A 15,201-nucleotide genomic window follows, 5' to 3' on the forward strand; every position below is an offset into this window, starting at 1 on the left:
TCTCTTGAGAATCGATTTTCCTTGAGATACTGAGTATCTGTCGATGTGTCTCCAAATGATCTTCAAGTCTTCTCTTATACTTTTCCTTTTGATGAATCAACGGCCGAAATTAAGTCTCTAATCAACGACTAAGATTAAAACAGACTTGATCCTCATCTCTTAGAAGCTTCTCACCCTTATCTTTATTAATACCCATTAATATTTTTATTTTCCTAAGTTTAGACTTAGGAACTCATTAAAAATATTAATTATTTTAATAACTCCTCATTGGGGTGGAATTTCTCAAAACTATTTCTGGGTCTTGGAGATCTCATGTGCCTTAACCTCTCCTCCAAATTTCAAGGCTAGAGCACATCCGATGCTACCAAAATCAACACTCCCTCTTAGTGAGGAATGTGCTCTAGCAATGCTTCACTATAGAAACATCACATTGATCTTGCGCATCAATACCTGTGTTGATGCTTGGCCTGCTACCTCACATCCCCTGCACTATTGCTTCCTATACTGCTGCCCATGACACTGCCATTGTTGCATCTGTACTGCAGCTCCCTTTCAACATGTTGCATCATGTTGGCTATAGCACTGCGACTGCTAACTGTTGCACTGCAACTCCTGACACTTATCCATTTCTGCTATTGAAATGGATTCTTTACCATCCCCATCTTCTCCCTGAAATAAACAAACTTTGCTCTTCCTAGACCCTGGGTGAGGATGTCTGCCACCTGTTCTCCTGTAGGAGTGTACTTCAATTGTACTGCTCCTCGTTGGACACAATCTCTGACAAAGTGACACCTGATATCAATGTGCTTCGACCAATCATGAAATACTGGATTCTCAAAAAGCTTGATGCAACTCTGACTATCACAATTGATCTTGGTCGCTTCCATCCTTCTCTTGAATAGATTCACAAGTAATTTCCTAAGCCATATGGCTTCGCACGAAGTTGTGCTAGTTGCCATATATTTTGCTTCAGCTGAGCTCAGAGCCACAGATTTTTGTTTCCTACTACACCAGGAGGTTATTCCTGATCTAATGTTGAAACAGTACCCAGTTGTACTTTTCCGATCTACTGAACTTCTAGCCCAATCTGCGTCAGTGAACCCACTCAACCTGATGTCATTGCCTCAGGTGTACAATAGTCCATCCTCAATTGTTCCTTGTATATACCTGAGAACATGTTTGGCTGCTGCCCAGTGTGCCCTCTTAGGTTCCACCATGAACTGACTGAGGGTGTTGACAGCGTAACAAATGTCTGGCCTAGTATTGACCAGATACATTAGGGACCCTATAAGCTGCCTGTACAAGGTGGGATCAACATCTTTATCTTATGATGCATCAATATTCTTCCAGTTGGTGATCATTGGAGTAGCCATAGGTCTATAGTCCTACATCCTGAATCTCTTCAAGATTTCTGTAGCATATCTCCCTTATCCAAGGAAGATCTCACCCTTCTGCTACCAAACTTCCAACCCCAGGAAATAATGCATCTGTCCCAAATCCTTCATGTCGAATTTTGTGGCTAAGTTCTTCTTGCAGACTTTGATGAGCCTAGATGATCCTGTCAGGAAGAGATCATCCACATATAACACTAGGATTAGAGGCTCATTCTCTACGACAAGATAGTAGATATTAGGGTCTACGTCACTCTTGACAAACCCCATCTTCTGCAAGTAGCCATCAATTCGACCGTACCATGCTCTCGGTGCCTGTTTAAGCCCATACCAGGCTTTCTTTAATCTGCATACATAAAATTTCTTCTCATGTGTCTCAAAACCTTTTGGTTGTTCAATGTATACTTCCTCTTCTATTACCTCATTCAAGAATGTTGTCTTGACATCCATCTGATGAATCTTCCACCCCATCTGTGCTGCAAGAGATATCATGGTTCTAATAGAAGTATACCTGGCTACTGGGGCGAAGGTTTCTTCGTAGTCTATCCCTTCCTTCTGAGCATACCCCTTAGCCACAAACCTAGCTTTGTATTTCTCCACACTGTCGTTTGCAGCATATTTGACCTTGTAGATCCATCTCGAACCTACCACATATCTGTCCTAAGGCCTAGGTACCACTTCCCAGACATCATTGACCATTATAGAGTCGTATTCCTCCACCATAGCATCTACCCATACTTGATGTTGAACGGCCTGAAAACTGGAAGGTTCCCCAACCTGAGCTACTAAGGCCTGCTATCTGTCTAGCTGTCTTCGCCCCCTTTTATTATTCCTGGGTGCACCAATGAAGTCCTTTGCATCTCGTAGAATCTGTCGGAGTTCCCGGCTCGTTCTTCCACTAGTAGTAGGCACATCTATCAGCTCTTCCTCTTCCTGAGATTCCTCCTGTTCTGAAGCTTTGTCTTCAAGAGAGTTTCTAGTGCTAGTTCCTACTAGTCGAAGTGGTTTGACCAACGGCTCGTCTTTCGACTGCTCCTCGGAAGGCATTTCTCGAGATTTCTTGAAAGCTCTGTCCTCCATGAACTTTACATCCCGCTGAACTACTACCTTCCTACTCCCTGGAAGATAGACTCTATATGCCTTAGCATTCTCGCTATATCTCACAAGATATCCTTTCTCAATGGTTTGATCTAATTTCTTTCTCTTTTCTTTGGGTATAAAGCAATACGCTAAACTCCCAAATATCTTGAAATGACTGACTTCAGGTGTTTTCCCTGTTAATACCTTCTCTGAAGTGATTTTGCCCAATGCCCTGTGTGGAGTCCTGTTCTGGACATAAACTGTCGTGTTGCATGCTTCTGCCCACAGAAATTTAGGCATATCTCGATCATACAGCATTGCCCTAGCTGTTTCCACAGTAGTCCTATTTTTCCTTTCTGCTACTCCATTCTGCTTCGGATTGTAGGGAGTTGTCCACTCTCTTATGATGCCTTCCTTAGCGCAAAAATCGGTGAAGTCCTTGTCAACATACTCTCCACCATTGTCTGAGCGCTACACTTTTATCTTCTTTCTTGTCAGATTCTCCACTATTGCCTTGAACTCTTTGAATCGACCAAAAACCTCATCCTTGGTTTTCAGAAAGTAGATCCAAGTCTTTTAGGAATGGTCATCGATGAAGGTGACGAAGTATTCGGCACCACTAAGAGATTTTGTGGACATCAGTCCGCAGATATCTGAGTGTATCAATCCTAGCACACTCTTAGCCTTATTGTTATTTCTGGAAAACGCTGCTTTGGCATACTTGCCCAAAGCACACCCTCTGCATACATCATCTCGTTCGATACTTAGTTCTGGAACTCCTGATACTGTTTTCCTGAGAATTCTCAGAGCCCCATGGTGTAAGTGTCCCATCCTCCTATGCCATAGTTCATTCAAATCTTTGTCTCCATTACTGCCTATCAGTGCCATTGGTGATTCTAGCTGCAACTTGTACAACCTGTTACTTCTGATTCCAATCTGGGCCTTCTTTTTCCAACTCGGGTGTTTGACATATACTTTCTCCTTAATGAAGAAAATGCCATAGCCCTTGTTTTGAAGTTGAGATACAGAGAGTAAGTTCATCCCCAATCCTAGCACATGTAGCACATTAATTGCTCGAAGCCATTCTCCTACTTCGGTTTGAAATACAACGGTACCTCTTCCTACTGGAGAACACTTTGCCTTATTTCCCATGGTGATCTAAAGATTCATTCTTTCTTCCTGATAATCTGAAAAACATTCTCGGATTCTTGTCATATGCCAGGAAGCTCCATTGTCTATATACCAAACCTCAAAGGAGGCAGAGCTTGCTAAGCAAGCGACTTCTTCTTCCAATCTGGAAACGAACATAGAATACTCGTAATTCATGTCCCTTGTGCATTCTTTTGGAAATCTACGTGAGTACCCTTGACTGGATGCCTCTGCTTCATGCTCTTGACCCATAGTTGATTTCCCTCTCCTGTTGCTCGATCTCTGCTCTAATACCATGTGAAAAATTCTACACTGAAATTCTACTGCAATAACTGATTTATTTCACCTACTTATTATTCACAATAAGTTATCTAAAAAATCCCTTCAGTAAATATTAAAATAAATTCTACTGCAGCGATCACACAATTACCCAGAGAAAAAATACATGCACAAGAACCAATCACATCAACACAGTTGTTTTTGGACATTTGTCCTCGAAAAAACCCAATGTGGGAAAACGAGTGCAACAGATGACGGCTTTATTAATCTTCAGCAGCAATTGCTTTTACAAGGAATGATTTTACAAAGAAACTGAAAGAAAACACCTGAGACTTTCCCTTTGAGACTTTCTGACACTTTGGAGACCCTGCTCCCACTCTTGTGTCACCTCTACGTCACTCTGTGTGGCTCTGAGTGGCTCTGCATCCCTCTGCATCAGCCTGCGTCTCTCCTCTGGACTATGTCTCCCTCTGCACTATCTCCCACTGTCCCTGCATCACCTCCTCCTCAGTCACTGCCTGCTGTTGATCCCTCCTCTTCCTCCACCCTGCAACTCTCCCTCTAAAATCGATCTCCTCTCTTAAGAATCGATTTTCCTTTAGATACTGAGTATTTGTCGGTGTGTCTCCAAATGATCGTCAAGTCTTCTCTTATACTTTTCCATTTGATGAATCAACGGTCTAGATTAAGTCTCTAATCAACGGCTAAGATTAAAACAGACTTGATTCTCGTCTCTTAGAAGCTTCTCAGCCTTATTTTTATTAATGCCCATTAATATTTTTATTTTCCTAAGTTTAGACTTAGGAACCCATTAAAAATATTCATTATTTTATTAACTCCTCATCCGGGTGGAATTTCTCAAAACGATTTCTGGGTCTTGGAGATCTCATGTGTCTTAGCCTCCCCTCCAAATTTCAAGGCTAGAGCACATCCGATCTTACCAAAAATCAACAATTCGGAAACCCTAAATCCTACTGCAGCAACTGATAATGTTTCTTCTATTTATTAAATTAATCAACCAAATTATTTGCAGTTTCTTACGGCAAATATCGAAACATATACATTGCAACCTTCACAAAATAAATATTGTAGAAGAAATAAAAACACTGGAAGAATAGATGCACAAACAATAATACACCGTTATTTTCGGACCAATGTCCTCGGAAAAAACCAACTTGGGAAAATCGGTGCAACAGCTGAGGGTTTTATTATTATGCAGTAGTAAATCTGAGTACAAATCTATGGAAGCTCAAATCTAGCTTTCCATACAGAGAAAATGACTGACAGAAGTCTAGTTAGAAAAATCTCACTTCCACTAGTGATCCAACACTGACCTTATCTCAAGATGAGCTGCTCCTTGCTACCTCTGTGTTGCCTCTGTGTCACCGTACACAGATCTACATCACCCAAATCGGACCAGTGTCTCTCTCACTCTGTTGATCAGCTGCTGCTCTGGAAACTCGAACTTCCTGGCCTTCGAGCTCCCACTACGGCTCCTGCCATTGAATCTCGACTTCTCCTCAGCAAAATACGGATCTCCCTCTGAAGCTTTGCGCTACCTCTCTGCATTGCATTAACCTCTCTGTGGAATACGTTGTCTCTCTATTATGCACTAACCATACTGGAAAAGCTTCCTTACAACCTTATTATCCCTGCCCCTCTCTCACTACTTCAAAACTACTGAATCACCTCCGACAACTCACAGCTGCTACCTGGAGTTCAATTTCCCAGCAATATCGAATTCCTGGTGGCCCCAAGTATGTTCTCCAACACCCATCAAAGTTCTTCTTATAATCTCTCATTGAGGCTTCAACGTCCAAGATTAAAACATAATCGATGGCTAAGATTAACAAGAACTCGATCCATGTCTTCTTCTAGAAGATTTCACCATGACTTAATTAATACCTTTTCATTAACCAAATTTCCTAAGTTTAGACTTGGGAACCATTAAAAAAAGTTAATTATTTTAATTAAGTCGTCTCTAAGTGGAATCTCAAGAAACGATTTTTGGGTTTTGGAGAATACATGTATTCTAGCCTCTCCACCAAATTTGGCTAGAACACAACCGATGCTACAAAAATCAACACTACCTCTTAGCGAGGAATGTGTTCTAACGCTGCAACCCACTGAAGCAACACCCTATCTTTGCACCACCTCTTGTTACGTTGTTGATGTTTGGTTGTTGTTGCCCACCAACTACTACGCAACTCTGATAAACGTTGCATTTGTGCTACTACTGACCGTGCTTAACTGCTGTCAACTACTGCAACTGCCTCTCCTTCTGTTGCTGCTGCAACTGCAACAACTGCAACGGAAAAGCATCCAAAATACTGAACCAACTATGGTAAGTATGATACACCTGTCACCCGAGCCCTGACTACTACTAGACTCTGCGTTGTCACTGAAGCCTCTGCATTGTTGCTGACTCTGCTCTGTGCCAACTGCACTACTGCCAACTCTGCTCTGCGTTGCTCAGTCTCTGACCACTACTAGCTACTGCATCTGTCACTCTGGCACCTGACTACACCAACTGCCACTGGTCTATCCTGCTGCTGCATGTCTTGGGCTCCCATAGCAAGGTATTGATTCATGAGGTGGACCTCCTCAAGAATCATGCCCATTCTGTAGCTCTTTGGGGCTACAACTCCAAATCACCCCACCTCATCCCTGGAGGTAACTAGGTGATCATGGCAAACTCTTCCTCCAATATGGAGGACAAGTTGTCGATCTCTGCGGATTCAGCCTACTAATCCTGCTTCTCCTCCTTGTCCTTCTTTCTGAGAGGACATTGAGTGTTGTAGTGGCCAAGCTCACCACACCTGAAGCACTTGATCTTGGAAATGTCCTTCTTCCTTTTGCGCTACTCCTGCTGCCCCTTAGATGCAAGGGCCACATCTTCCTCTTCCTTTACTTGCTTCATCCCACTATTGCTGCTAGCACCACTAATGGTGCTCTTCACCAATCTCGCCTCATCTCCTACTACTGCAGATCAGCCCGCATACGATCCCATTCTGGTAGTTTTTCTCTGCCCAAGATACTCTGGATAAAAACTTGCCATTCTTTAGAAACGCTATTCAGAGCTAATCGTACCAAATCTTTAGGCTGGGGCACTGACCCTATTGAAGACAGCTAGTCATGGACATCCTGAAGCCTAGTAAGGAAGGGGTCTATACACTCCCCTTTCTGCATCCTCGTGCATCTCAGCTTCTCCTCAAGATACATCTTTCGCTACTCGGAAGATCCTTCGTATAGCATAGCTAGTGCCTCCCACATCTGTCGGGCAATATCTTTGCCAGCTATGTGAGACACCACGTGATCTCGAACCCCATCGAGAATCAGCCTCTTAGCTTTTTCCATCTCCTTCTTGTACTTCTTAAGCGGATCTACATCTGCGGGTACAGCTACCACACTATCGATATAAGTCTTGAGATCATGTTCATCTAGAAGGCAAGAAATTCTAGCCTTCCAAATCACATAGTTGGAGGCTCCGTCCAACCAATCTTGATCTCTCAACCCTGCTGATGCCATCTCTCTGAAAATGTCAAACTCCTCCTCTTCTCCTTTGCGCGACTGTTGCCCAGCGATTCGCACTCCCTTCTGGAGTGAGAAACTTTGCACACAACTACTGTTGTTATGCTAGGAAAATTCGAACTTCGGGCTAGAAGCCCCTGAGGAAAGAATTCCCTCAGTGTGTGCTCTTCCTCCCTCTTGACGTTATTTTGCACTAGCAAACTGCTGCAAAATATCTGCGTCCCAGGTGAAGATCTGCTCTGCAAGGAAACTGTTGCTACTCCCTCTGCCTCTGTCAATCTTCGATCTAGAAAATTTAGTTTCTCTGTCAACTCTCTCAGAGAAATAAATTTCTTCAAAAGCTGACCCTCTTGGCCTTAAGGGATTTCGTTGCCTTAGAGGGTTTCGAACTGCTGCCTTTGCAGAGATTCAAACTACCTCCTTCTTTCTGCGTTGAGCTCTCCAACTTACAATCTATGCTCTGATACCATGTGAGAATTCAGAAACTCCGAATCCTACTGCAACAACTAATAATGTTTCTTTTATTTGTTAAATTTAATCAACCAAATTATTTGCAGTTTCCTACGGCAAATATCGAAACATATAGACTGTAGCCTTCACAAAATAAATATTGTAGAAGAAATAAAAACACTGGAAGAAATGCACACACAATAATACACTATTAGTTTTGGACCAATGTCCTCGGAAAAGCCAACTTGGGAAAACCGGTGCAACAACTGAGGGTTTTATTATTATGCAGTAGTAAATCTGAGTACAAATCTATGGAAGCTCAAATCTAGCTTTCCATACAAAGAAAATGACTAACAGAAGTCTAGTGAGAAAAATCTCACTTCCATCGGTGATCCAACACTGACCTTAGCTCAAGATGAGTTGCTCCTTACTGCCTCTGTGTCACCCTACACAGATCTGCGTCACCCAGCTCAGACCAGTGTCTCTCTCACTCTGTTGATCAATTGTTGCTTTGGAAACTCGATCTTCCTAGCCTCCGGGCTCCCACTCCGGCTCCTGCCACTGAATCTCAACTTCTCCTTAGCAAAATACGGATCTCCCTCTAAAGCTCTGCGCTACCTCTCTGCACTGTGTCAACCTCTCTGTGGAATACGTTGTCTCTCTACTATGCACTCACCTGACTAGAAAAAATTCCTTTCGGCCTTACTATCCCTGCCCCTCTCTCACTGATTTGAAACCACTGAATCACCTCCGGCAACTCACAGCTACTACTTTGGAGCTCGATTTCCCAGCAATATTGAATCCCTGGTGGCTCCATGTGTGTTCTCCAACCCCCATCGAAATTCTTCTTATAATCTCTCGTTGAGGCTTCAACGGGTAAGATTAAAACATAATCGATGGCTAAGATTAACTAGAACTCGATCCATGTATTCTTCCAGAATATTTCACCATGACATAATTAATACCTTTTAATTAACCAGATTTCCTAAGTTTAGACTTAGGAACCACTGAAAAAAAGTTAATTATTTTAATTAGTTTGTCTCTAAGTGGAATCTCCAGAAACTATTTATGGGTTTTGGAGAATACATGTATTCTAGCCTCTCCACCAAATTCATGGCTAGAACACAACCGATGCTACAAAAATCAACAAGCCTCAGTTAATCGAGCTCTTAACTCTGCTCAAGCATCTAAAACTGAATATTCCCAGCTACTACATATTAAGATAACTTGGTTAGAACAAGAACTAGAACTAGCCCATTCAGAGAAGAAAAGAGACGAATATAGAGGAGAGAATTTGGTAAATCGAAAAAATGATGAGATTGAGCAAATTCAAACTACTCTAAAGGAAAAGCATAATGAGATTAAGACCCTACAGGAAGTGATCAGAGTTACCCACACAAGTAAGCAAGTGTTAATACAGGCTAAAGGGGAAATATGGAGGGAAATTGGACAAAAGATTTCTATAGTCAGAGCTTACGTTGAAATCCTCTCCGACTATGAAAAGGGTATTATTAAGAGTGCAAACTTAGAAGCAAAAAGTACAGCCTTGGCTCTTGAGGAAAGATTGAAAGATATCAATTCACTCATTGATCTTATCAACACCTTGGAAGATGAAAATTTGGGAGAGTTGGGTCTGCCTGCCAGAGATCAATGTGTTTTCTCTCTCTGTATGTTAAAAGAAAAGCGTGCCGCGATGCAAGTGATGCGGGAAGAATTTGAAAAGGCTACTAAGGAAATATATGACTTTAGAGCCGACTGGAACTATCTTGGCAGGTTTGGCGTGCCTTCGTTTTGGGGAAAAGATAATTGGGTGATATCTCAGGAGGAATTCTGTGATAAACTAAAGAATATAGAACAAGACCTTGGTTGCTTGGCTATACAAGGTGAAGAGGCAATTTCAGCAACTACAATCATAAACGATCTTTTGCCAATTTTAGCAACTACAATCATAAACGGGAATAATTTCAGTAATTTCCAGAGACTTTGCCATTTTGGCTGGGATTAAAAAGATAATACAGAGCCTTCCTACAGCCCATTATCATATTAGATCTCGATTGGTGGTGGTTATAACAAAATATAAAAATGTGCCTTGGTTGCCGACTACAGAATGGGATAAAATGGCTAAACTGAGGAACCATTTGAAACGAAATCTCATTATTGAACAGGTCTCCTCAACAACTCAAGTTGTTCAACCAGTTCCACCAATGCAATCCATAACAGAGCAGCTAAAAGACTGGAGTGAAATTCCTTTAATCACGACTCAAGCACCAATAGTCAGGATGTGTGGGGCCCATGCTTTCTCCCCTACGGGCACAATGAAGAAAGTCAAGACTTCAAAGCCGCGAAGGCGTCATAACGTATAAACATTTTATTTTATGAGTTGTTTTATTTTAATTTGAATTTGTTACATTTAAGACAGTTACTCAATCAGTTATTTTTTAGACTAATTATTTAAGACCTTGTTTCTCGTAAAAGGGGGGTTGTTGACAAAAGTGATAATTTTCAATTTTGTGAAAACTGCTTGTACATGTTACACAGTCTATTATTACATCGCTGAAAGCTTTCCCTTGTGTTTTAGATGAATTTTGTTGTGTTTGTTTATGTGTGTGTGACAATCGCAGAAAGCTAAATCTGAGACTTGTTCTCGTTTAGAAATTATTTTGTTTGGTCGTTTATGTTCTGATATCATACTATCGATCTGAATGACTAGATGACAAACATTTGATTGTCGTTTGTCTTAGAAGCTTGTCTCTTAACTTATGACAATTTATGTTTTACATTTACGATTGTTACAGTGTTACATTTTGTAATTTGTCTGTGTATGATGTTATTCGCATTTCAAAATCTATAAGTTTCTATATCATCTTTGCAAGTTTTAGGTTTCAATATTTATTATTGAACATAGCTATCTTCAGAGATTTGGGATGGAAGCTTGGAGAACATTTGTACATGTTGCAATGATCTCTCATTATCTTTGAATGATTCAGCATCTCGTACCTTTTATGTCTGTTCTTATTTAGTTTTTCTTTAACTTTTTATAATCTAATTTCAAAATTTAATTGTTAAGGTTTATCTTTTGCATCTAGGTTATAGCTTTCAGAGATTGTTTTTTTTAATAGAAATTCCTCTTCTGTTAATACCATAAAGTTACTACAATGAAGAAATTATCATCAATTGACCTTATTATATTTGCTTATCGAAAATTATATAATTATCATCAGGGTTACCCCCTGTGGTGCACTGGAGGTCAGCCTATAGCACCTAGAGCGCGGGAGGGCTTTTGAGTCCTTAGTGAATGAGTATTCAAGTCATTCATATGAAGGGACGATTTGAGCACTAACACTCATCAAAAAATTTCTTCTTTTTTGAGAATTTAGAATGTCATTTAATACATTTAGAATGCATGAAGCTAACTATGTCTTTACAGGAAGACTCCATATTCAAGGCCGTCAGAAAGCATAACAGTGATAAGGACATTATTATCTATCTAATTCAACTGATCAAATGACCTTTTAAGAAATAAGCACTGGTTGGTTTAAGAAATAAGAACTATCCAAATGTATCAGCACGAATCAGCAACAGTCAAAACTCACTGAGCATCTGACAAGAATTAGACTTAAGCTAGTAAATATGGCAAAAAGTTACACATACTATTTGCAATCAATTAATGCACAAAGCGAATTTTTTTTATAGAAATGGAGGCTCTATGTGCTTCTCTACTACAGGAAATAAACTCAAATGTTATGGTCCAATGTCTTACCTTTTCTTCTGCTTGGCTTTTGATGAAACATACAAATGCTTCAGTAAAAGCCTCTCCACAAGGTCCATCTCGTAGTTCAGCAACACAGGGGCATTCTAGTGCTTTTTGAGCTTTCACATCCAAAGACTGGAAAATAAATGCACACCATTCTACTATAAATATCAAGATAGAGAAAAGTGGTTCTTCATGATTGATGCTTGCAGCTTAATGAGTTGATTTTGGGCTCTCAAATCTTGATTTGGCCAAAATAAAAATCTTAAGGTCAAGCAGAAGAGTAAAGGACATTGAGATTTTCCATCCGTGGCAGACAGAAATCAGAGGGACATTCTAGTGCTTTTTGAGCTTTCACATCCAAAGACTCGAAAAGAACTGCACACTATTCTACTGTAAATATCAAGATCGAGAATAGTAGTTCATCGCGATTGATGCTTAATGAGTTTGATTTTGGGCTCGAATCTTGACCTGGCCAAAATACAAATCTTATGGTCAAGCAGAAGAGTAAAAGGATATTGAGATTTCCCCTCAGCCGCAGACAGCAGTCACTCACTTAGTCAGCATCATGAAATATAAATGCAGACATCCCAATCATTTAAATATGAGAATTTTCAACCTGACCAATTCAAATTTTAAATGGGTAATACACTTACTCAAAAGGGCAAGGGTTACCAACCTCGGACTCATCACCGCCCATGGCTGTAGCTTCTGCAGCACGCAAGAACAGGACAAGTGCTGTAAGTATAACCCCCAACATTTTGAATAATAATTTCCATTACATAACTGTGTTATTTAAGTTTGAATTTGATCATCTCTTGAAGTTCCAAGCATCAGATGCAGTAGAGACAACTTCACTACTTTTATTATATATCTACGTGTGTCACTCTTTATCACCAGATAACAGGCATACTGTCACTGCCTCTTGAAATTGATAAAACATACAAGAATTTCTAGAACATAAGCATGAAACAGCAAAATCATTTTCTTATAGTTTAGACAATAGCTGGCATAGTTCAATTATTGGACCTTATTACAAATAATTTTTCAGTTATTTACAAATAAATGCAGCCATGGTGAACTTGTTTAAACCAAAGAAAAACAAGCAACATACATACATAAAGAAAAAATTATACCTCTGGAGAATAACCTGGTTGCCTAAACAAACCTTAAAAAAGGAATAAGCATTATCTGACTAGAGAGAAGTTATGCTTGTCAACTGCATAAGCTGAAGATAATTGACTCATCAGGAAAAGAAGACACACAGAGCTGACTTATAAGCAGAAAAGTATTTCAAGTTTCATAAAGTTGATCACAATTCAAGAAGACCGAACAAAACATAAGGTGATTTTCTCATTTAGAGAAAATTAGAAATCACAGATCTTTCCAGAGATTAATAAAGACCTGAAAATTTGCAAGCAACATGAACAACGAGTTTCTTAAATCCCATTTGGCCTACAAATATGTTTCTTGATTTCAGTTTATCACTTTATTTGATATTTTTTGATCTCCACTTCTTTCATCAATGTTCTCATGTGTCGTCTAGCATCAACAACCTTCAGTATGCAAGGACCTAAGTATATACTATATAATGTGATCACAGATCATCAATCACATGTAAAAGGCAAGTGAAATAGAGTATTTGTAATAAGAAGAAGAATTAGTGCTTATTATGCTTTCAGAGGTCCAAAAGACTTTCCCTTTTCATTCATATCTAAGTGACAGGCAGTGCCTAACTCCCCAAGATTCAACCCCTAAAATGCCCTGAGATGTCGAAACACGTAACATATGGGCTAGAAACATAGCAGAACATTTCAGAAAGTGATAAACCTTTTGAAATGTTCAGAGGTCCAGAAGACTTTCCCTTTTCATTCATATCTAAGTCACAGGTAGAGCCTAACTCCCCAAGTTTCAGCCCCTGAAATGCCCTGAGATGTGGAAAGTTGGAAACACGTAACATATGGGCTAGACAAATAGCAGAACATTTTAAAAGGTGTATCACGAATTGAAGCCATGTGGCGTTTCAAACACATTTCACCTTGAAGCACATGCACTCAGAGTCCTTAGTCAGAATTTTTACTTGGTAAATGACTTTTCGTACCCACACAAGAATGTAAGCTTGGAAGAAGAAATGATAATATTAAAAGTTTATATTTTCATTTATCTTTCCCTTTTTACCATTTTTACTTGAATCTTTTCATGATGTTTGTGAATGGTTCCAGGTTCTAATTTCATCAGACTTCATACAACGAAAGTAAAATTTCATATCTCATTCAGAATTCAACAGACTTGAACAATTCTGAGGAGTTCAGAATTTGGGATTGATATACAATAAAATCTTCATGGTCTTAACTTGTGTTGAGCCCCAAAACTACCTCTCTTCCAAGCATTTTCTTAAACCCTTTCTCTTCTATTTTCCCATGTCAGTGCATCCTAAGCTATCAAAAGTTGTTACATGTTGAATTCAGGAGTATATTTGAGTGATTTTCAAATTATATCATTGTGTGTGCTATTTGATCTAGGTTTTGTTTATCAGCTATGGAATGTAGCCACTTTCCACAGCTAACTGGCAATTCCGCAGCCATTTCCATTGTTTTATAGGTTATAGGTGTCAGGAGGAGGAATGAGACACATGGGCAGCTCAGGAATTGTCCACACGTGGATGAGGTCCTATTTACTTAGCCAGATTCGGAAGGAAAGGTCCCGGTCAAAGGGAGGTCAACGGAGAGTTCTATGCCAACTAGAACTCTGTTCCTGCACGTAAAAGAAGCCCGAAGCCGTTCCTAAACTCGTGGATCCGTTTTTGCCACTTGCATGCCATCTATATAACGCAATCCAACATCCACCTCGCATAGATTTACTACTCATGGCAACCGAGAGGCTGAATCCTCGGATTTTGACTTGTTCATGTGTCTATCATTAAAGAAATTCCTCTGAGATACAGTTATCCATTTTCTCTATAAATATAAGCGTTTGCAACACAAATAGGACGTTCTTAATATTGTTGTTATAGTGTTATTTTGTTGTTCTGTAACCGAGAGACATATTACTCTGTTTCATAATACAAAACTTTGTTTTTCACATGGCTGTTTGAGCGTGTTTTGAAGTAACAGCGTGCTAGTCCAAAGTTGTGCAGAGGGCCCCTGCGTAGCTGAGGTCCTTCTTTTGTTTTTGTATAGTTTTCATGTATATTTTCTCTCATTCAAATTGTATATTTCTCATGTTTTGCTTATGATCTTAATCATTCTAACCTTGTACATGTCTTTGCAGCTTGTCACATTTCTTACTAACACTGATAGGTGCACTTCAGAATAGGTCTTTAAGTCTGGTTATGCTCGAGCTTCTTAGTGTAATTTTTGCATCAAGTGGTGTTATTGAGACTTACTTCCTCTGTTAAAACTCAGTTTTCAATTTCAGTTGTTTATGCTTTTACTTTGTGAGATTTGTTTACTGTTCAAGATAGTTTAGATGTCAGTTCTTTCATGCTATATGATGATATTTCCAGAGCCTTTAGCTTAACCCCGTTTTAGAAGTTAATTGGCGAAATATTGTGATTATAGATGAAGTAAT

At 39.8% G+C, this 15,201-nt stretch overlaps 1 protein-coding gene across 1 annotated transcript in view; it reads right to left on the minus strand.

Moving 5' to 3' along the window:
- The window catches only part of MIA40 (Cox19-like CHCH family protein), a 122,865-nt gene that overhangs the window by 89,382 nt on the left and 18,282 nt on the right, over nt 1–15,201 (minus strand). Inside the window, exons 2-3 of the mRNA XM_089395904.1 lie at nt 12,311–12,342; nt 11,641–11,766 (exon numbers count right to left, since the gene is read on the minus strand). Of these exons, the coding sequence (XP_089252030.1) occupies nt 11,641–11,766; nt 12,311–12,342 (158 nt within the window). The remainder of the gene's footprint in view (nt 1–11,640; nt 11,767–12,310; nt 12,343–15,201) is intronic.

This window comes from Pinus tabuliformis, chromosome 1_2, assembly GCF_031772625.1.
Source record: "Pinus tabuliformis cultivar Carrire ecotype Pingquan chromosome 1_2, CPIR1, whole genome shotgun sequence".
Lineage (NCBI taxonomy): Eukaryota > Viridiplantae > Streptophyta > Pinopsida > Pinales > Pinaceae > Pinus > Pinus tabuliformis.